The sequence below is a fragment of the Chelon labrosus genome, assembly GCF_963514085.1.
Source record: "Chelon labrosus genome assembly, chromosome: 10".
Lineage (NCBI taxonomy): Eukaryota > Metazoa > Chordata > Actinopteri > Mugiliformes > Mugilidae > Chelon > Chelon labrosus.
This window is the reverse complement of record NC_140360.1, coordinates 16469160-16491517: the sequence shown is the minus strand read 5'-3', so window position 1 is coordinate 16491517 and position 22358 is coordinate 16469160. Positions and strand designations below refer to the sequence as shown.

Here is a 22358-nt window from a genome sequence, read left to right as displayed (position 1 = left end):
ATTTATTTATTTATTGAGGCGTCATCCTGAGGAGATGCAAACAGGGAGTTTCCCTTCAATTAAATATTTTAGTTAAACGTAATTGACTCATTTGAAACAGATCACATTTATACAAGAGTGATCTAATTTTTATTATATTTCATTAGTAATTTAATAGGTGATAATTATTCCTTCTTGTTTTAAGACATTTCCATTATATTTGTATTAATTCATCATTTACTGACTTACAGAGCGAATAGCTTACTGTGAAATAACTATACACCGGACATCGCTTTTAACTTGAAGGTCTACTCCGGTCTATTCTTGCATGTCGTAATACTTAAAATAAACGCGCACGGGGAAACAAAGTTGGTGCCCGCTTTACCGTATTTGAATAGTGGTGGGCGTTTCAATTTCAGCTTGTTACGTGTCAAGTAAAAGCTGCACACAGTTTACTCAGGAGTTAACCAGAAGTGATGCTTTCTAAGAGTACTGCTACGGGGAGGCGGAGTACAAAGCATCACTGCTAAGTTTTATGTTCTCTAATTTCTAGCCACCAGATGTCCGACCAGTGATTTATTTATTTTAGTCCAGATTTGGCTTATTTGCTACTGTTTTCTGTTCCTCGATGTCTTCTTCTCTCTACGACTGGTTTTGGAGTGACAGATTTTGGCTTCCCGAAAATGTCTCATGGGCGGACTTGGAGCATCCACCACCTGGTGTGGAATATCCCCGACTCCGGCACATATTGTATGCTTTCCCTCTGGCCGTGGGAGTTTTTCTCCTGAGGCAGCTTTTTGAGAGGTAACTCCGACCCTTGCTCGTTGTTTATTTTAGTGTAGCGTTAGTTTCCTCTTCATTTCTGTGCCTGGTCTGAATGAGTCGGCAGCTGTGGGCTTCGGGCTGATGTGGCAACTGTGGTTCATAAAGAAAAATGAAACAAAATGGGAAGTGCAACTAAACAAGTCACACTACTTACAGCAAATTTAACGCAATGAGGCCTTTTTTATGGTCACAAACTTCTGGAAACTAAAGGAAACAAACCCGGCTGTGTTTTTTTTTTTTTTTTTTTTTTTTTAATTAATTTTTTTTATAGCATCACATTAGATCTTTGCACGTGTCTTTTCATTCAGATGATTATAGTTCATCCATTTGTACTGAGGCAATATAAGATCTAAAAATACAAGAACTCACTCTTGTTGGGTTTTCTGTTGCCTCTTATTTGACAGTGTTAACATTCTTTTGAGGTGAGGGCACACCAAGATTGACTGCTTGGGGCAGTTGTTTGCCCTGCATTGCAATGGTAGTCTTGTAGAAGTTTTCACGGGGAAAAAACTGCTTTAAATCCGTATGCGATCGATGGGATGTTTTGCAGCCTTGTTAAGATGCTTTTCAAACTTCTTTTTACAGCAAAGCTCAGTCTTTTTTTTTTTTTAACTAAGTCAAATCACTACAGCCCTTTGTCACATTGTGAAACCATTCCGCATAAGTGGGATGTTGTTGGGTTGACATGTAATGAATGGCTCAGAGTCTCTGCATAAACACTGGTCAGCTAAACCAGATAATCCTGTGACACACATTAGAATTTGGTTGGATGTGTCCCTCCCCTACGCTCACATGACAGGTCATCACGCTGTGTTTAGGCGAGGTGCTACATTCCCCAGGATTCCTTCTTTCTAACGCTAGCCTGTGTCTCCCCTATAGCCTCTATTGTGCTCTCTTTCACTCCCTCTTAAACCAACACACTTCCATGTCAAACATAACAAACTGTGAAAGCCAAACAGGTCACTCAAGTGAGGGAAACCCTTGGGGGAAAAAAAACAAAACATTGCCAACTGTTTCTAGAGAATTTTAACTTTTCTCCTGACTTCCTCCTCGTCTGAATGTCTTTTTTAATACCACACCATCTCTGTGTCCCCACCCTCTCTTTTTTATCCCCACTCTCTGTGTGTATACAGGCTAGTGGCCAAGCCCTGTGCCCACATACTTCAGATTCAGGCGGGAGTGCCACGGCGAGCTCAGCCCAACGCTGTCCTGGAGAGGCTGTATCAGTCCAAAGCGGTACATAAAGCCTGTGTTTGTTCCGTAGTCCACTACATGTTCCTATATACACTGCAGCACTGATGTTATTGCATTGGAATACAAGACCACAGGCATAATGATATGTTCAGTAAATACCACATATTGCATGACACGGCATGCCGATTACAGTTTTCACTTAAGGAACAGAGACATGGAAAAAAATAAGTAATTTATTGTCCTCCCCAGTGTCCAGACTCGAGGCAACTGGATGGACTTTCAAAGCAGCTGGACTGGGATGTGAGAAAAATACAGAGATGGTTTCGGATCCGACGGAACCAAGACAGGCCCAGTACACAGAGAAAGTTCTGTGAGAGCATGTAGGTCGATACAGTGGTTCCTACCATGCTCCTGTGTAGTGTACAACCAGTCTGCTCTGTCTGTGGGTCCTCCACCGTGATCCATGCAGAAATATGTAAATAACCATCGCATGGATGGATGTGACATTTTGCACAAACATCCAGGCAGGGTCCCCAGAGGATAAATCCCATTGACTTTGGTGATCTTGTGCCTTTTCTTCTGGTGCCAGAAGCAGGTCACAGTTTTCACTGATCATGTCAGTATATCATGATGATGAACGATGAATCCAAATGGCATCAATGATCCTCTGACTCTGGATTAGATTGTCAATAAATTTGGTACAGACATCCCCTTTGGATGAGTTGGTATCACTTAAGTGATGACTTTCATGTAGTTTAATCATCAAGTCCAAATTCATGTGTGGCCAGTACTTTGGCCAATGACAAAAATGACTAGTCTTACTAGTGTTTTTTTAGGGAATGCCTGCATGCTAATGTGGTAAATGTTACAGAGCTGTTATCCTGGCTGTAGACTCTTAACATCAAGAAGAGATATTTTTTCTGTTTTCCCAATTAATGCATTTCTTTCCCTTCAGGTGGAGATTCACATTTTACCTGGCGATCTTTATCTATGCCATTCGCTATCTGTGGGTGGTAAGTAGAACTAGCATGCTACAACTAGCATGCTTCTGTACAACGTATACTGGTTGACCGAAGTGTCTCATAGTTTTAATTTTCACATTGTCTGTCGTTGCTAATTCAGTCATGTGCACACTTCTATCTGTTTCTGCTAGTCACCTTGGATGTGGGACACCAGGCATTGTTGGTACAACTACCCTTTTCAGGTTAACATTGTTTAATTAACTGCTAAGCATCATACCCAGCTGCACACTTATCAGCTCTGCTTCATAATATTGGTACATCAGTAGGCTACATATACATATTTGTCAAAGGTGTGTCTGTTTCCCTCCTTCCCAAAAGCCTCAGACTCCTGGACAGTACAACCACTATGTGGCTGAGCTGGCTTTCTATTGGTCTCTGATGTTTTCCCAGTTCACCGACATAAAACGCAAGGTGAGTCAACAGCGGCTTAAGTGACACTTTTGAGGTGCCTCTCATATACTTCCTGGCCTTTGTACCAGAGCCATTTTGCCATTTTTTTTTTTTTTATCTTTTATTTGTTTTTTGATGGTCTGTTCCATATCATATTACTTGCTGTCGCAGAATGTGTGAATTATCTTTAGAATCTGTGATCTGACAAAGCAGCTTAGAGGATAAAAGTTACAGTGACACATATGCATAGTTACCTAATGTCAAATACATCTCACAGAACAAGTTTTTCTGTTGTGTTTGAACAAGCAAACGTTTGATCCTCTTTGAAGTAGTCTCTACTGATAAAGTTGCTGAACCAGAAGAGGAAATTTTGACTACGCAATGGAAGAACACTTGAGTTCCTCTTATTGAACAATATTTTGGTGGATTTGTTGGGCTGCTTGGGATCATGAGCCTGCTGAAAAGTCAAATTTAGATTTGATCAGGTTCTATTAAAGCACTCATTGATATCACTCAGAAGCCGTAGCTGAATCAGCGAGCGTAAGCTGCACATCCTCCGAAACAACCCCAAACCCCATTGTCTTATCATCACTGGCAAACTGTGGTTTTGATCTAAGGTTCTTTTTCAATGCTAAAACTCTTACAGACACTTACAGACACGTTGACACAAACAGTTTCAAGAGGTAAATGCAGATGATGTGATGAAAGTCTGGAATCCTTGGAGACTTCTCTTTGCATCTGACGGTCTGAACTTGGGCTGAATCTGCTGGGTTGGTCAGTTCAGGACAAATAGACCGTTGTAGGTGGTTTTCTTACTGTGGAATGATTTAATGGGGGATTGTTTTCAAAGCCCTTTCTGTATACATCCACAACTTATTATTCTGAAGGCATCGATACCACTGCATGCCTCTATAATAAAGAGAACACCAGGGTGTACATATCGTAGGTTTAATAAACCGGTCGGGTTCCTCTGACACTCCTAAGAAGGGATGTCACTGGCACCTAATCTGACAGCTCTGGTTTTAATTTTATGGATATGAGGTGTAACGAATTTGGATTTTGGATAGATTTTTTATTTAATTCAGATTATGCAAATAGCTACAAAACTGCAACGTACTTTTCACACAACTGTTCAAAGACACAAAGCATCTTCATGTCCTAGCCAGTTATTAGAGCAGTCTTTCAGGTGTTTCAAACAACAGCCTTGATCAATGTGGAAAGACCTGTTGCTTGTCATTGTTCATTTGGCCGCAGGTGATTTGCTTGTAAACTGACAGCGCACCTAACTCAAGCATCCCATTTACCACTTTTTTTCTCTTTCTCTCTCACTCTCTTGTCATCGTCGCTCTCCGTTTCCCCTGATGACAGGATTTTGTCATCATGCTCGTGCACCACCTGGCCACCATTGTCCTGATCACCTTCTCCTACGCCAACAACATGCTCAGAGCCGGCTCTATGGTCATGTGCTTGCACGATGCGTCTGACATCTTCCTTGAGGTGAACTTAGTTCTTTTGCCTGTTACGTGAAAACTCGTTTTAACTGGCGTCATTATTCAAAATGTAGGCAAACTCGGCTGGGAACATATGATCACAGAAATGACTCATCTACTTGTACAGCTTGTCCTACTTGTACTACTACAAATCGCAGCACTGAGGTTTTGGTTTGACATTTTATTATCGTGAATCATTGATACCTTTTTTTCTCTTTTGTTTTACTCTCCAAAGGCAGCCAAGCTGGCCAACTATGCCAAATACCAGAGGCTATGTGACGGCCTGTTTGTGGTGTTCAGCATAATCTTTTTCGTCACTCGGCTTGTTTTCTTCCCCTTCTGGTGAGACAAATGATTACTTAATCGCTCTACTCTTGCCAGCTAGAAGCCATTTATAAACTTTATTAGGCATGTAGTAAGCTTTTTATGCGTGTGCTCGTTGTAGGATCATCAACAGCGTCCTGTTTGAGAGCTGGGAGATTGCTGGGCCGTATCAGTCCTGGTGGCTGTTCAATGGGTTGCTGCTGGTGCTGCAGACTCTTCACATCATCTGGTTCTACCTCATCAGTCGCATTGCTGTCAAAGCCGTCTTCAAGGGAAAGGTTAGTCTGTTGTGTGCAGTTGCTTGCTAGCGATGTGGCTGTGGGGAAGACGGTATCTGTTGTTTGGTCAGTTGGTCTGCCACTTTGGTCAAGATGGAAATATCTCTGGGCACCCTGACAACCTAATGATAAAGACACATAGTACTTAACTGCAACGTCTGTGATCAGAGTCCAGCTGGGGTCATGCCTCTCCCTGCTCCTCCTCCTTCAGGAAGTGTTCGCTCCCGCACACACATCTGACATTTATATTGTACGTTATTCATTGACTCCTTTTATGTCTCACTTTGCTCCTGCTAAACTCTGCACCGGACACTTCGTGCAACATTGGACTCAGTTCAAACTGTTACGTGCCTTGGTCTTTATATTTATATTATACTTTCTTTTATCTCAGTTGTTTTTATTTCCAGTTTAATGTTTAACTTGTTGCACCAAGGTCTTAGAGCGACACAGTTTCAATCCTTTGTATGTGCTGCACATATGGGCAGAATTGACAATGCTTATGCAGTCAGTAAGACACACTACTAGAAAAAGACTGAAATAAAATAAAAACTGAATTATCTCGACAAATGTTATACCTAGAGGATCTAGAGGATCAAGCCTAATGACATCAGTGATCCCTTGACTTTTCATGGCGTTAATACAGCCTGAAATTAATCCACACATGTTACACCAAAGGCAAAACTGTGTAAACATTTGTGATCTCTCCTCTAGAACCATGTTCAGGCTAAAATCTCAATCATTCGTCGTAACTTGTCTAGAAAATACTTGCGTGCTAACACGCTACCCTGACATTGGGACCATAAAAAATACAGGTATGACCTGCTGATCTGCTCCATGGGACAATTAGCTTCTCATGCAAGCAGTTTTGAGATTTAGTGCTTCCATATCGTTCAGACAGGTGGAGAGATAATGTTCAGGTGTTTATTTTACTACATGCACTTTGTCTATTAGAAATAATTAACTGGGCCTCACTTGCAGGACTTAATAAAGCCTACAAGCGCAAACATGTTTTTTCAGCTGGAAGTCTCCACTTCGGTACAACTTACACCAACCTCTGTCTATATTCTGAAAATTTTTACAAAAGCGGTTTGTTCACATGTCCTTCATAGCCTTAATTATATCACATTTAGTTTCTAAAAACACAGGGAAATAGATTTTTCTTGCTGCTCACAGTAGTTTCCGATTTAAGGAGTGGTACAGAGAATATTCAAAATTCTTTCCTTTAAAAATCTTTGATTAACGTATGTCAACTAAATCAAACAAGGATTTTAAGCTTGGCTTTATCTAATTTTCAGATTTTGATTCTAGAAATGTTTGCACACTTTTAATCAGACAATATGTTTACTGCTTGTAATGCAACCTTAGTTCTCCCTTTAACATTAGCATGTTAGCATTGTCATCGTTTGCACGTTAGTCCACTTAACAGCAGCAAATGTTTAAATTACGATAGCATTATAATAGGCGGTGAAACTGATGACCGTCTTTGTGTTTTACTTTACAGGTGTCGAAAGATGACCGCAGTGACATAGAGAGCAGCTCAGACGAGGAGGTTCATTCCAGTAGCAGTAAAAACCCCAGTCAGAGCCTAAAACCAAAGGACGGCAGTCGCACCGCGAGCCTTAACGGAGATACTCATGAACACTGAGTGGCAAGAGGAGATATTTACCTCCAGTGGCTTTAATTCTGAAAAGACTTTCTTTTTTTCCACTCAGATTTCCTGAGGTTCAAATGGAGACACGGATACAGGAGAACTCCCTGTGTGGCAATCAGACTTAGCTATGTCTTACTGAGTTGGGTTTACAAGTGTGAAGTTTACACCTGCTGTTTGCTTACAGGAGCAGACCCAAAAAAATGTGTGTGGTCCGTCTGCTCCTCGTTCTGCTTGTGTGTGTGTGTGTGTGTGTGTGTGTATGTGTGTGTGTGATTGTGTGTGGGTGTGTGTGTTCTTAAAGTTAGCAGCAAATGCATCACTGCCTACACTGCTACTGCATATTCTTGAAAATAGATTTTCCTAGTAAAAACATCTAACTAAAAAATGGGTAATACATCTTACTACTGTAAAATAAATCACTGCATCTGTCTTACTGAATACCCTGCTATTGTAAGCTTAGAATTCAGGATACCAAATGTGCCTATTTAATATGACAAAGATTTCTTAATAAAACATCATTGATCCCACTGATGACCTTTATATAGGAGTTTTATTATGCAATGAATGGTGAACGTGGAACGAGTTGGGCTTCAGCAGATGATTGTTACAAATTAAAATGTCATAAACCAAGATAAACAACTGAAATTGGATTGATCAAGTTGCTTGTCTGATGAAGAATTTTCATTTTTAAATCTGTTTTTAATTAATAATAATAATACTTTATCAGTGCAGCATGTGATCCCACAGCACACAGTGGACCAGTCGGCCTTCCTCAGTAATTTATTTTATCACACTCGTCCAACATGTCGAAAACGTCCTCGCTGAAGTCGTTGTACCTCAGGCTGGAAGATTTGGAGACAAAAGTAGTAGTTAGGCGCTTTCTTGTGAATGAAAACTTTATGTTAAAAATAGTTTCTAATTACCTAAACCCTGAACTGTGCTTACTTCATGTTCTGCATGTTTGCACTGTCTTTCATGACTTGGACAAGAGCTGGGACGGAAGCATCAGTCAGAGTGTTGTTGCTCAGCTCAAGGCTCTTCAGAGTCTTGCTGGCTCTCACGGCAGCACACAAGTCTTCCACACAGGCGTCCGTCAAACCGGTCATTTCAACGCTACGACAGAACAAACGGATTAAAATGTAGTGCACTGTAAAGTGATGATAGTAAAGAAATGGTATGAGGAGAATGCTTTCGTCAACTCACTCCAGTTCCTCCAACCGGCAGTTTGGATGTACAACTGCATCCCAAAGATGTTTAACCCCGTGGTCTCCTACTTTATTTATACCTACAGTCAGGGACTTCAGTTGACAAGTTGCACTTTTCAGCAGCGAGCCCAGCTCCTTGAACACCGGCAGAGTCAGCTCGCATCGTTTCAAGCTGCAGGGTGGAGCAGAATACACACCAATGTTCTTATCTGAATTTCACTAAATATTTGAGAAAGGCGGTACTATATCACTGAAAAGTCTTAAAGCAGGTTTATCTACTGGAGTTTTTCTACAGGGCAGCTAGGTCGACTCAGGGCTTGGCAGAGCAGAAGTGCCCCCTCCTGGCCCAGTTCATTCACTGACAGATCCAGCTCTGACAGGGAGCAGTGCTCTGACACCAAGGCTTGCTTCAGATGAGAACAGCATCCACCTGTTAGGTCACTATCAAAGAATCTGAAAGATAAACAGCATGGATGATCACAGGAATGAAAGGAATGGCGCTTGTGGCTGTTGACAGTAGTTTTATCATTTTGAAACACACTTACCCGAGGCTCTGCAGTTTACAGAGTGGGTGTTGCAGGGATTTGCACAAAGCCTCCACTCCGCTGTCACCAATCATGTTGTACGCCAGGTTTACTTTTCTCAGCTGTGATTGACCAGAAGACAAAGCTGCTGATAAAGCCTCCATGGACGCTGCAGTCAGGTCACATCGTTCAGTCCTTTCAACAAAACGAAATCAGATTAATTTTCAAACCTTACGGTCAATGACTTACACATAAATATTGAAAATACAAAAGTTCAGATATGAAAGCGTACTATTTCAGTACATACAGGAGCTCGTGTAGTTTACAGTGAGGACTATGCAGGGCTTTGCACACTTTCACAAAGCCCTGATCCCCGATCTGATTCGCCCCCATTTGTAACACGCGCAGATGAGAGGTCTCTGAGGACAGCACAGATGCCAGGTCTTCACAGCCTGCCTCCGTCAGTCTGCATGACCACAGGCTGAAATCAAAAACAAAACATCAAGAATAAAACTACGATTCCTGCTTTTAGTCTTTGATAAAAGTCCGTTAAAGCAAACATTACTTCAAGTTGTGAAGTTTGGAGTCTTTGAGTCCAGAGAAGATAATCTTTAACTTTTCATCATCAAGGTGGGAATGAGCGAGGTGCAGGTCAGAGGTGATGCCTCTGCTGAGAGCTGAAGCCAGATGAGGGACAGCCTCTGTACTCAAGGTGCTGTCTGTCAATCTGGGGGACACAACAGAGCGATGTCACACACGATGACAAGCTGAACACATGAAGTGAATGAAAGTTAATCTTTTTTTTTTATTTGGCTTACCTTATGTTGTGTGACAGACGCATGGCTGGAGCCAGGGCTGCTGCCTGCTCCGCTGTCAAATTTCTCGTGCGGTACAGATTCAGTGTCTCCAACTCGCCGAGGCACGTGACAACATAATTGAGCGCTACACTCTCCTGGAGGCTCAGATCGCCATAGCTGATGCCTAATCGATCTGATGGATTGATGATTTCTTTCACCAAACTCTCACTTTGAGCTTGAAGAAGCAGGTGGAAACATCTGTGGTGCTTGTCTTTGTAGGATCCCTGAAGCGTCGCCTCTGAGCTGCTTTTAAACCAGCTCTTAAAACAGTTGATCTGCTCAGAGTTGAACTCCCCCAGCACGATCTCCAGGGGTCTGCGCTGAACTGGCTCTGAAAGCCCGGACAAGAACACATCTATGAACTTTGCACCGCCTTCCAGCATCTTCTCCACGCAGCCAAATGTCGACTTTTCCAAAAAGAAAGACACGGCAGAGACAAACTCCTGCATCAGCTTGGAGTGGAAGGAGAAGACACATGAGTCTGAATCCAGTTCACCAGCTACTCGCAGGAAAACACCAGCTGCTGTAAGAAATGGCTGAAAACCAAAGGAATTCATTTGCTCCTTGGTGCAGGTCGGTTGTTGTTCGTGAGAACAATGAGAGGCCATCCTGCCTAAGGCCAACACCAGGTCTTTGTTGCGGGCCTCGTTCAGCGACAGTGTCTGAAGCAGGCGGGCCAGGATGTCTACAAACAGCTGGGATAAAGTTTCAGGAAGTTTTTCTCCAGAATCAATCAGAGACTTGTAAATAGAACAAACTGTCCAACAAAATCTTGGAGCAGTACAGAAATCATAAAAGCCTAGAGTCCTCTCCATGTGTGTTAGAGCTTTTTCGGCAGCGGCAGGGTCAGTAAAAAAGCTGTTTAAGTAGGCCTCTCTTTGAGGCTTCAGAAAACCCAACACTTCAACCACGGTACCACTAAGAAACTTCAGACATCCTGTTGGCCTGGTTGCCACCACAAAGGCAGCTCCTTTCATCAGTGATCCGTGAAACAGACTGGCCACTAAGCAGGACACTGTGGCTGCCTGGCTCGGGTCAGAGGTGAAGGTGTGAACAGAGGGGTCCAGGCTGTGTTTGTACTCATCCAGGCCATCAAAAATAAACAACACATCCTCAGGTTTCTGCAGAACCAGAGGTGTGTGCCCAAGAGGGATACGACTGCGTTGGATTAAAGTCTCCAAAGACAGCGCACCTTCAAGAGAATTTATCTCCGTAAACTGGAAGTGGAAAACATGCGAGAACCTTTGAAGGTGTTCTCCTTTTGCCCAGTCCACAACCAGCTTCTGTAGAGCAGTGGTTTTACCTGATCCTTCTGGGCCTACGAGCGTAACGGCTCTGTTGTCACCTGACAGAGAGGCGTGGATGGTGTGATCAACTGAGGGAAAGGTGTCACCTGCAGAGGAGAGCGGGGGTATGTACTTATTGCTGCTTATCACACTAGCAGGCAGCTCTCCACCAAAAAGAGTAGCCACTCCCCTTGATTTCAGGATGTGAGTCAGCACAGCAGCTTTGTCCATCGCGTTAATCTCTGAGGACACAGAGGTAATAACACACAATTAAAATAATTTATTCCAGAGTGGCAGGGCAGGAAGTCTGTCATGCCTGTGTGCAATAGAGCAACGGTGTAACAACCTGTACTTTACAACTTCAACAAGTGTTTATCCACATATTTATGATATGGTACAATGCACGCGGCACATTTCAAAACACCCATAGTTACCTTGGATGCAGTCTTGTTGGAAGATAAAGCAAGAAAAACGTATCTTTAGAGAGCAGACAGATGTTCTGTTTAAAAAACGTTACACCTACAGTGGGAATGCTGCAGAAGTGATGCACATACCAGCCACAGCACCAATAAAACCACCCACTCAAACCAGGAAGTGCACTGCGGTATTTTAATCCCTGAACTTTGTCTTACAGACGACAGGGCCGCTATGCTTGTAAAGCAAACTCAAAAGGAGAAGGGTATCCATGGTAAATTTTGGGAATAGTAAGGAAAAAACTGAATTGCTTACGTTAATTTAAAAATAATGCCCTTCCACTATTATTAACCTTTTTATTTAGTTAGGAAAACATCATATTCAGTCCAGATGGTCTAAATTGAGTCTATAGCGCACATAACAAAAAAAAGAAAGAAAAGCATGTCACTAATTTTATTCTTACTTTGATACTTTTATTTTATTTCGTTTAATCTTACTTAATCTTAAACTCACTATTTCTCACTATTATTGTTATTCTATGTGATGCTTTAAACTGATATGTCTGATTATTTTGTAAAGCATGATCTAAATAAAGTGACCCACACAAAAAATTTAAAAAGTAATGAAAAACAGATAAATAAAATCAGTTAAAATAGTAGATCTCATTACCAAATTGGAATGTGAAAAAGATTTTAAATTACATTAGATTAGATTTCATATACACAAAGCAAGGTTCCCTGGATCGCTCCCAAACCAAAACAATTGTTTGATAGAATTTAATATGTACATAGATAGATGCTTTGAATAAACTGAATGAATCCCACACCACTTTTCAGGTATTAGCATACAGGAAGCACATGTCACTTAACGCCTTTGTAAAATTGCTCCTCGGAGCCTGGAGTCCTTCACAGCTGGTCTGTGTTGCTAAGAGCTGAGGCTGCTGTTGACAAATCCATTTCCTACCGTTTAAAGTGAGCTGTAGTTTCAGTAGTTGAGCAATGGACAGCAGCAGTGCACTTTTTTTTTTTTTCCAGAGCTCTGCGAGATCTACTTTTAACTGTATATCAAAGCATTCCTCATCTCAGATTGTGAGAAAACTGTGTTGATCATAAGTATATTTAAAGGCACATGTATTTCAATTTCTGTTCCAACCTTGAAGCCACGCTCTCTCAACTTCTGTCCCTTTGTGTGCAGTGCCTACTGTCGCCATTCGGCCAGTTGGGACACACCCCATTCGACCACAGTGCTTGGTTAGCTGTCAGTGACTGTTGTAGACATTTGTCTTCATGCTTCTGAATATAGACCAATCAATGTCAAGCTATGTTCCATGGAGTAGGCTACTGCTCATCCGACCCTTTGGGTAATTTCGGTCTGGCTGATCTCAAAGGCTTTCATATGAATTTACTGCACCTAAAATTAAATGAGATCTACTGCAACAGATGATCGTGAGGAGTCAGTTTATTTTTCATTAATACTAGAATAATAGGCTTACGTCTTAAGATGTCGAACTGATAAGTGGCAGCCATCTAGTGGCTAGTGGCATTGCAATTGTAATCTTTCCGGTGCAATGTGACAACATGTGGTTATCTTAGCCGTCACTGCAACAATTGCCACCAGTGTTTAGGACATAAGTGTGCATTTATTTTAAAAGTTGGACTCTTTCTTCAGTGTATATGTGGTTTTCACATCACTCGTGTGCATATTGAACCCCCATTATGTTCCAATATGTTTATGTTGGCTCAGAGTCATCGTCTTAAATATAAAAGGTAAGCACAAAGAAACCCTTCCTGTTAAGTTCATATTACTGGTTCAATAGTTGCAGATTTATAAATTGCAGTTGTCTCTGACTCTCTGCGAGAGAAATTCTGTGTCAGCTGACCAGCTAATGTTGCACCCACAGAATCCTGCTACCTGCAAGCAGTGTAAAAATCACCAGTAAAACACAGGGACGGAAACACACCAGCCGGATGCAATGATTATCATATTTTCTCTGAACCTTTATTTGAAGTTTGCAGCAACTTTTGATTATTTTCCAAGAAAAAAAAACAACACAGAATATTGTGTTGCTGAGTCCGATATGTATTTTAAGTTAGCAATGAATGTGATACAAGCAGTAGAGGTATACACAAACAACACACAGACTGTATGTGGCTCATTGGTGCAGTAAGCTTATAGTGGGATACAAGGAGATTAATACAGCAGCTCAGAGCACTGCGGCGTGTTTCTGCTTTAGCTGTATGTCATGTCATGGGTCTCTACGGTCTTGATGAGGACTGGGCCTGATCTTCGCTGCTGGACGTTGATAGCCGGAGCGGCGATCGCTGGAAAGAGGACGGTAAACAAACAGGGTGTTATTATATTTGTGAAGGAGCTGATAAGGATGTCATCTCCACTTGTAAAAAATATAGCACTTACATCTGGTGGGCACTGAATGGATGCTGAAAACAGATCCCTGTCCAAGTCTGCAAGAAAGCAGGGAATACACAGTAAGCGCAGATGTGGTAGTAAATGGGTGTTAAAGACATCTGTTATTCTGTTATAAGTGTTTTATGTTTGGGGCTGGGGGCCTCACAGAGAGGCTGGCATTTGCCAAACAGCTTGCCCTCATCCTCACTTTTGTCTTGTAAAACCAGAAGGGCCCCATTTCTGAGAAAGCACAAGTCTGTTTGTTTTTGTATATACATAGAATGAGCTCACTGAGTCCCCCTTGTGGCTGCTGGATGAAAAACACAAACTCTATAACTGCATTTATCCCCAGCTGTCATACACCAGGGCACAGTGAGGTGAAAATAAAAGCCACACAAAGCTGAGATCTATTTTTAGTTGTGTGGTTTTTTTTGTTTGTTTTTTTTACGCATGATTAATTAAATAACTCTGTGGTTGTGGAATTAGAAAGCAGTGGGCTCAAGGCCATGCTGCTCCCTGTGTGATACATTCAAATCTCTATTCAAACTCTCAGTGGTTGATTTGCATGGTGGGGAATGCAAAGACCACAATGATTCTAACTAATTTAAAAAAGTGGAGAACTCATCAGAGTCTTAACCTTGAATTCACGATCCTCACAAGGCAAAATATATGCATTTGGAATCAGTAAATCGTCACCGCTTGGATCCGTCAATACGGCTCACCTGTCCTCCTCTCCCTCCAGCAGTTTCCTGTAGGTGGAGATCTCTATGTCCAGGGCCAGCTTGACATTCATGAGCTCCTGGTACTCCCTGAGCTGCCGGGCCATGTCATGCTTGGCTCTCTGCAGAGCCAGCTCCAGGTCCTTGATGCGGGTCCTCGCATCATTCACGGCCTGTTCCCCGCGCTTCTCCACCTCGCCTACCTGGCTCTCAAGGTTGGTACGCTGAAAAAAAAGAAAGAAGGCCCATTTAAATCTGAGCTTATTGACGATCTTTGTCAGTTTTTAAACGTGGCTCCTAATAATAATGAAGCCAAAATACCTTATAGCTATTAGGCAATCAGACTGGTTCTTAATTATTAGGGGTAATGGGACTGGCTCCAGGACAAACAGAACAAAACTTTAAGACTGGGTGCACAGTTGGTTTATCTTGCTTTTAGTTTCCTTCCCCTGAAGGTGAAATAGTTTTGCTGATGTAGCCTAAGGAGGAGTATTAGACTTTGTCATTGTGTTCCTTTGCAGCAGATACTTTATTGATTTGTGGCACTAATAAGCAAATAAATAGGATCAAACAGCGAGTCCAGTGGCCTTTAACCCTCAACATATTAAGCGATCCATGGACCTTGCACTCACCTGTGTCACTGCGTTATCGATCTCCAGCTGTATGCGGCTGATCAGACGTTTGAGCTCAGCTATTTCCCCCTTGGTGTTCTGCAGCTCACTGCCGTACTGGTTGGCCTCAGCACTCATCTGGTCAAACTGGTTCCGGGAGAAATAAACCCATCAGGTCTGACAAGGTTGCTTCCTGACAAAATTCTGGGCTATCTTAGTGTGTTTATGAGCTGCAGTGTATTCTTGACCCCTTGCAGATTTCTAGTTTTGAACTGCAACATGCACATTTTCATGTTGGACCCAGGGCGGATGCATTCAAGCCTTTACCTTCGTCTTGTACCAGCTTTCGGCTTCTTCGCGGCTGCGGGCAGCAATGCACTCATACTGACTCCTGACATCAGCCACAACCTGGTCCATGTTCAGACCACGGGAGTTGTCCATCTCCACCACCACGGAGGTGTCCTTGATGCTCTCCTTAACTTCATGCAGCTCCTTTTATAAAACACACAACGATCAAGGGCATGAGAAAAAAAACCCAAACTCACGCATATTGTCTTTGACGTAATGTGAAGATTTCTGGTGAATGGTTACGTACCGCATTATACAAAGCCACTAGGAAGCGGTATTCATCAGTGAGAACAGTCACCTTGTCGTCCAGCTCCACCTTTGACAGATATCCTGCATCCACATCCTGGAGGTTAAAACAGAAATTCATCATTACAACTGTGCAGTTTTGCAGCAATTAAAATAACTGGAAAATCAAGTCAAAACTTAAACTGGTTTTATGAGTTGTTGTTTGTTTACTTAAAAGTAAAGCCACCTACAGTGACTGCTTACTGTACCTTTTTGACCACAACAAAATCATTCTCTGCATCAGTCCTCCTGTTGATCTCATGCTCATACCTGAAACACCCACAGATACCATGTTACTCATTCCCACCTTATCAGCGAGCGCTTAATCGTATCTGGAATCAAACGTGACAGCGGTTTGCGGTCTATTCGCAAGTTGTCTTACTTTGTCTTGTAGTCATCCACATGTTTGTGCATGACACCGTTCTCCATCTCAAGTTTCTGTTTGTCATTATTGAGATGCTCCAGCTGCCTTTGAAGGTTGGCGATGTGGGACTTGAACATGGGCTCGATGTCCGAGGGGCCCGAGGTCTGCTGCTGCAGCAGCTTCCACTTGGTTTCCAGCATTTTGTTTTCCTGTTCCAGGAGTCTTACCTGGGACACAAGTCACACATATTTTACAGAGTTTGAAATACATAAAGTACACAATAATGCCAAAACATTATAGCTTGGATTGACGTTTAAAAATTATTGTAATCTGACACAGAGAGAGAGTTTAGGGAAATGTCCTCTTACCTTATCAATGAACGTGGCAAAGCGGTTGTTCAGACCCTTGATCTGTTCTTTCTCCTGGGTGCGTACAACTTGGACGGCGGGGTCAATGTCTACGTTGACCGGGGTCAGCAGGCTCTCGTTGATGGTCACAGCCGCGATATGTCCCCCCGAGTTAGCCGTGCTGATTTTGGGGATGGCGTAGGTCCCCATGGACCTGCTGCTGAAGCTTCCCGAGGACGTGAAGAGTCCTTGACGGCTGTTTCTCTTGCTCCTCAGACTCATGTTGGTGGTGTGTGGAGGCTTCACAGCTGGACGTCGTGGCGAGTTCAGGTGGTGGAGGAGCACTGTGGTGCCTGTTTTTATCTTTTTGGCTGCTTTATACAGCAGGACTGGGCGTGGTGAGATTGCAAAGTTTTGTGAATGCGGGTGAACCAGTCCGACACATGCCACCTCTTCTCCCACCTACCCCCTCTGCACTGATGCTTTGTTCGTCCCGTTGCACTGGAATTCATTCTTGCTTCACGGTTTTGGGCGAGTTGCTTTAATCTGTCTTTTGGAGATAAGAACAACAATGAAAGCATTTATCAGTACTATGATACAGAAAGTCATCAAGACACAAAATCTATTGCATGTTTTGAATCTTTTGCAAATTTCGGATCGGTGAAGGCTGAATTTTTAAACACAGGGTGAGAAGGCGGTAATTATCAAGTGAGTATTTAGTGACTTTAACTGTAGTTCCACTCGCAAAAATTGACCCGACAATAGTATTCTCCACACTACAAGTAAAAATGTGCCCAGGCTGAAGTGTGTCACCCTCGGCTTAAATGGAATTAACCGCCGTTAATAACAGCCAGCTGTAAACAAGCAAAACTAAAAACTGGTCTGTCCTCTCGGTGTTAAGCGTTCTTTTTAAACTCTCCCTCTGTCTCCCTTGTGAGACTAATTATCCAATCATCTGCTTCCCTTAAAATAACATTGTAATAGGTTTCTCGCTGGGCATGGGCTGTGCCACCAGAACCACAGTACAGTGTCAGAGGTACCCGTGTGTGCGTCTTTACTGGCACCTCTCTCTCGTCAAACATGAGGATCGCTTCGTTCAACGCTCAGAGGTTTGGATTAACAAAAGTCTCGTATCAAGATGTCCTGTCGACGCTGGTAAAGGTAAAGCACCTGCGGCATAATGGAGGCACAGAAAAGCATTAGGCAGTGATTACCCTTTGCTCCAAGTGAATGTTTTACACCATTAAATACAAGAGTCTGTTTGGAAAGCAGCCAGGTGAAGGATTATATTCTGTTTTCCTTTATTATTTCAGCCGCCTTTGAGTTACCGTCACAAGAGCAGAAGAATAAAAAACACACCCTTTCTCTCTTCTAAACTTTGCACTAAAATCTTTTGTCTTCTGTAGATCGTGTCTCGATACGACATCATAGTTATTCTTGAGGTGGTGGACGTGACTGGAGAGTCTGTCATGGTGCTGCTGGAAGAACTGAACAGGCGAGTTTGCGTTTTCAATCCCTGAAGGAATCAAAGAACTGTCACTGCATTTCACCTTTTCTCACTTTCACTGCCCTGCTTATCTCAGGGTCAACACAATCCACCACTACGCTCTGCAGCTGAGTCCGCGCCTGGGACGAAAAAGATACAAGGAACAGTTTCTGTTTCTCTACAGGTAAGGTTGAATCACAGCACCAGACTGTGCTATGGTTTTAATGTAACCCATCAAATGGCTTTTCACGTCTCTATCTAAATGGAAGGGATGATGTGGTCGACCTGATCGACTGCTATCAGTACGAAGACAACCAGGTGAACGACGTGGACGCTTTTGAAAGGGAGCCATACATTCTCTACTTCAAACCTCGCAACACAGGTCAGTCTCTGTGCTCAACTAAAGCTTAAGGAGTGGCAGGCTGTTCTGTGCATCGGTGTGTGTGCGTGTTGATTTTAGTCTTTAGTCTGGGACATCTGTGGTATGTCTGAGTCATGTCTACATCTTACCACATTTGTTTTCTCCAAGGTAGTGAGTCCGATGTAATCTGACATGCAAGGGAGATAGCAGACTTATCAAGTCCCATCATCCAATGTGTGAATTCACACGTGTTTTAAGTCAGGGCACGATGATGGATGATCATCCGAGCGGTGCATTCGTAGTTTACAGCTCCGTTTTTCTTGCAGTGCTGAAGGATATAGTGCTAATCCCAGTGCGAACAGGACCGTGGAACACAGAGAAAGAGCTGGATGAGCTGTACGATGTCTCCCAGGTGGTCAAAGACAAATGGAAGACCGATGTGAGTCGCGTCATCACGGGTCCATGATATGCACGAACAAATGAACTTCTGTTTTCATATTAAAGGAATCACAGCATTCACATAACCTTCACATTAAGGTTCAACAAGCCGTAACATGGCCAGATGTAAAATGATGGATTTTTTTTTCCCCTACATCCTGATCAATTAATTCAGCACTCAAATGGTTGTTTATCCTCTAGAATATAATGATCCTAGGGGACTTCAGGGCAGACGGTGCGTATGTCACCGATAAGGAAATGAAGGAGATCCGTATTCGGAGCAACAAGGATTTCCACTGGTTGATTGGCGATGATGTGGACACCACCTCAAAGACAACGAACGATCACACCTACGACAGGCACGTGGTCATTAGCAACAATCTGTGGCGGGAACGTTTCTCTGAGGAAGAAGACGTACAGGTCATCATATGAAGTCTAATTAATGTAATCTCCCACAGGATTGTTGTGTACGGTGATGACATGCTGGCAGCCATCGTGCCAAACTCAGCCAAACCATTCAATTTCCACAAAGAGTTCGCTCTGACAGAGGAGATGGTGAGATGCCTCTCTGCACACTTGCATGGTCTGTTCACTGTCCTGCTTTGAGGGAACGTTCCTCATTCAGAACTCTGCGCCCTCCCGCAGGCCCTGAGAGTGAGTGATCGCTACCCCGTGGAAGTTGAGTTATGCAGCGCACCTCCCTTCTGGATGACAACGAGCAACCAAATATGTACAGTTGTACATACCGAGCAAGGTTCAGTTAAAAGAGCTGCCACAGGTAAAGCTTTAAACTGTAATTACTTGTCACTGACAGATACTGACCGAAGGGTTCGACTTGTACTCTGGGCTTAAAAGTATGTTTTATATGTTGCCTCTGAAAAACAGGTGAGCAAATATTCTTGGAATTCGGGAGTGTCTTTTACAGATGAATTTAAAGCCTTTAATTATCTCAAGCCCCGATTGTTGTTTCAAGATGTTGTGATCAATCAAAGCTACCTTTGTGGGGATGAAACCTGAGTTTGTATTAGAAGGTGTAAAGTTTGGTTCAGTTAATTTTTCATCAAAAGACTAAAAGTAATGATATAATGATCAAGTTAACAAGTCTTATTCTAAACCAAATCCGTGTTAGTCCGCACGCAAAGCATAAACGCATTAACTGCATGTGGCTTAAAACTCATCTTGACTTGTCAGAGCAACCAATCCATAAGGTCAAACCCGCAACAAAGATTCTAGGGTGAACCAGTTTCAGTCATTTGGCACTTTTGTCAAAAGCAACTTAGATTTTGAAATTAAAGCATAATCAGTTCGCTATAATAACGCACTAGTAAATAACCAGTAATAACCAGTAAATGAAAACGGGAATTTGAATATTCAGCCATTAAATGAACAATTTCAGGATTCATTTACATGAAAAATGTGAGGTATTATTTTCATACTTCTTTCATAAGTCTCGTAATTTAACCCCCTTTAGACAATGTCTACCACTGATAGAAAGGTGTTGAATCGTTGTGGAAAACCTCCATAAAATCAGACTAACTGTACGTCCATGATTGCCCCAGTGCATCCTGGGATGGCAAATGGTAAATGGCCTTGCTTTTATATAGCGCTTTTCTACCTATTGCTTTACAGTCACAGACACGTCTACCCATTCGCTCACACAAGCACTCACACATTCACACACAAGTGCCACGCTCTGGGAGCAACTGGGGGTTCAGCGTGTTGCTCAAGGACACTTCGGCATATGGCACATTTGAACCGCTAACCCTCTGGTTCGTGGACAACCCGCTCTACCTACTGAGCCACAGCCGCCCCTTAAGTGACATCCATATAAGTGCTAATCATGGTTTCAGTTCAAAATAAGATAACAGCAACCAGAATTAACATATCAAGCTTTCTAACTGCTTTCAATGAACCAAATAAAAGCAATAGTGCAGGACTTTTACATATAAATGAACACCTGTTACACTAGTTCTTGATAAACCAGTTTATCCAAGGCCGATTAAGCTAATTAGTGCTTGGTAGATCTCTTGTCTTTTTGCAGCAGGTATAAATTCTTTATCTGTTACCAGACATGCACCTCTCTCACGGCGATGTTAAAATTTGATTGGTTTGAAGTATATTTTCTTGTTCGCGTCCCTCTGTGAACAAGCACAGAAATGTCTCCCTCCTGACCTCCTACACATCCGCTCGTCTCTTTCTTATGTTGAAGTACACCGATCAGGCATAACATTACAACCACTGACAGGAGAAGTGTATAACATTGATCATCTCGTAACAATTCAATGTTCTGCTGGGAAACTTTTGGACCTGGCATTCGTGTGGATGTTACTTAGACCTGTACCACCCACCTAGACCAGACCAGGCACCCCCACCCCATAGCAATGACACTCCTTGATGGCAGCAGTCATCCCCAGCAGGATGCAGCCTGACACAGACACACACACAAAAACGCTTTAGGAGCAACTCAAAAAAACATGAAAAACAGCCTCGAATGTGTTGACCTGACCTCCAAATTCGCTAGATCCCAAACTGATCAAGTATCTAGGGATAACACTGGAACAAGCCTGGTCCACAGAGGCCCCTCCCCTCAACCCATATGACCCAAAGACCCCCACTAACAACATCCCGTTGCCAGACACCACAGGACACCCTCAGAAGGACCATGTCCATTCTCTGATGAGTCACAACTGTTTTGGAGGCACAAGGGAGACCTACACAATATTAGGAAGGTGGTCATAATATAATATATATGTTATGCCTGATTAGTGTAATTTTAGTAAAAGTAGCTGGTCGTCATGTATTAGCTCCAACCCCAACATGAGTCACGAAATTCCAGCCGGCACTGATTGAAATACAAAGAGAAATTCAACACAGCTGACTATTCTCCCACTAGTGCTTTACTAGTGTAGATACAGAACGATCCTTACACACCGGTGCACAACTGCAGGTATAAACCAAGGTGTAGACTGTCTTACACATGTTGACTCTGTTTGTGCAGTTACTCTAACTGCCAAAAGGGGGAGACAAAATATCCATACTGCAGCTTTAACTAATTCACAACAAACCAAACCACAGTTAGTCTGCATCAGTTCTGCCACATTTTAAGAAAAAGAATATTAACCCTCAAGATTTCTCTGCGAAAAAAAAACATTCTATACTTATGTGCATTTCAAACTAAAATATGGAGGTAGGCCTATTCATCTATTGTATGATGTATGCTTGTAATTTTCACCCTAGAAGCCAAATTATTTACATTTTAGTGACAGCTTCTGCAGACCACTAGCCTCAATATCTTTTAAGTCACTAGAATCATGTGTTCTTGTGTGTTTCTCTACTCACAGAAAGTTTGGAGGCTGAGGTGCTGAATCTGCAGAAAGGAAACCTCCTGCTGGAGAGAGAAAAACTTCAGCTTCAGATCTGCTTGTTAAAGCATCGGATTACACAACATATGACTCACTAAAATGTTTGTTGTTGTTGTTTTCATGACAATGTGTATGGTTTAGAAATTATATGGGAAAATAAATAAATAGTTTCGTACAATTATATCGCTCGGG

The 22358-nt window shown here is 42.5% G+C and overlaps 4 protein-coding genes across 4 annotated transcripts; 2 read left to right on the top strand and 2 right to left on the bottom strand.

Moving 5' to 3' along the window:
* Window positions 1-331: 331 nt before the first annotated feature.
* LOC311494084 (ceramide synthase 5-like) lies at window positions 332-7923 on the top strand. The gene is made up of 10 exons (XM_084552944.1): window positions 332-783; window positions 1938-2040; window positions 2248-2378; window positions 2954-3011; window positions 3152-3202; window positions 3339-3431; window positions 4779-4907; window positions 5136-5242; window positions 5346-5502; window positions 7004-7923. Exons 1-10 carry the CDS (start codon window positions 608-610, stop codon window positions 7145-7147), a joined length of 1149 nt encoding a protein of 382 aa, XP_084409070.1. The 5' UTR covers window positions 332-607; the 3' UTR covers window positions 7148-7923.
* LOC311494083 (NACHT, LRR and PYD domains-containing protein 3) lies at window positions 7861-11641 on the bottom strand. The gene is made up of 9 exons (XM_084552943.1): window positions 11460-11641; window positions 9701-11267; window positions 9448-9609; window positions 9190-9363; window positions 8904-9077; window positions 8638-8811; window positions 8357-8530; window positions 8099-8266; window positions 7861-7995 (listed from the first exon to the last, which is right to left on the bottom strand). Exons 2-9 carry the CDS (start codon window positions 11254-11256, stop codon window positions 7926-7928), a joined length of 2652 nt encoding a protein of 883 aa, XP_084409069.1. The 5' UTR covers window positions 11257-11267; window positions 11460-11641; the 3' UTR covers window positions 7861-7925.
* A 1774-nt stretch (window positions 11642-13415) lies between these two features.
* On the bottom strand, window positions 13416-16990 carry LOC311494005 (keratin, type II cytoskeletal 8-like). The gene is made up of 9 exons (XM_084552837.1): window positions 16541-16990; window positions 16191-16399; window positions 16018-16078; window positions 15771-15866; window positions 15503-15667; window positions 15197-15322; window positions 14568-14788; window positions 13855-13901; window positions 13416-13760 (listed from the first exon to the last, which is right to left on the bottom strand). The coding sequence occupies exons 1-9, from the start codon at window positions 16799-16801 to the stop codon at window positions 13669-13671; spliced, it is 1278 nt and encodes a 425-aa protein (XP_084408963.1). The 5' UTR covers window positions 16802-16990; the 3' UTR covers window positions 13416-13668.
* Window positions 16991-17096: 106 nt separating this feature from the next.
* On the top strand, window positions 17097-22344 carry LOC311494006 (deoxyribonuclease-1-like). Its single transcript, XM_084552838.1, has 9 exons — window positions 17097-17680; window positions 17926-18014; window positions 18103-18189; window positions 18275-18387; window positions 18693-18805; window positions 19006-19163; window positions 19263-19359; window positions 19450-19582; window positions 22146-22344. Exons 1-9 carry the CDS (start codon window positions 17600-17602, stop codon window positions 22262-22264), a joined length of 990 nt encoding a protein of 329 aa, XP_084408964.1. The 5' UTR covers window positions 17097-17599; the 3' UTR covers window positions 22265-22344.
* Window positions 22345-22358: the final 14 nt, after the last annotated feature.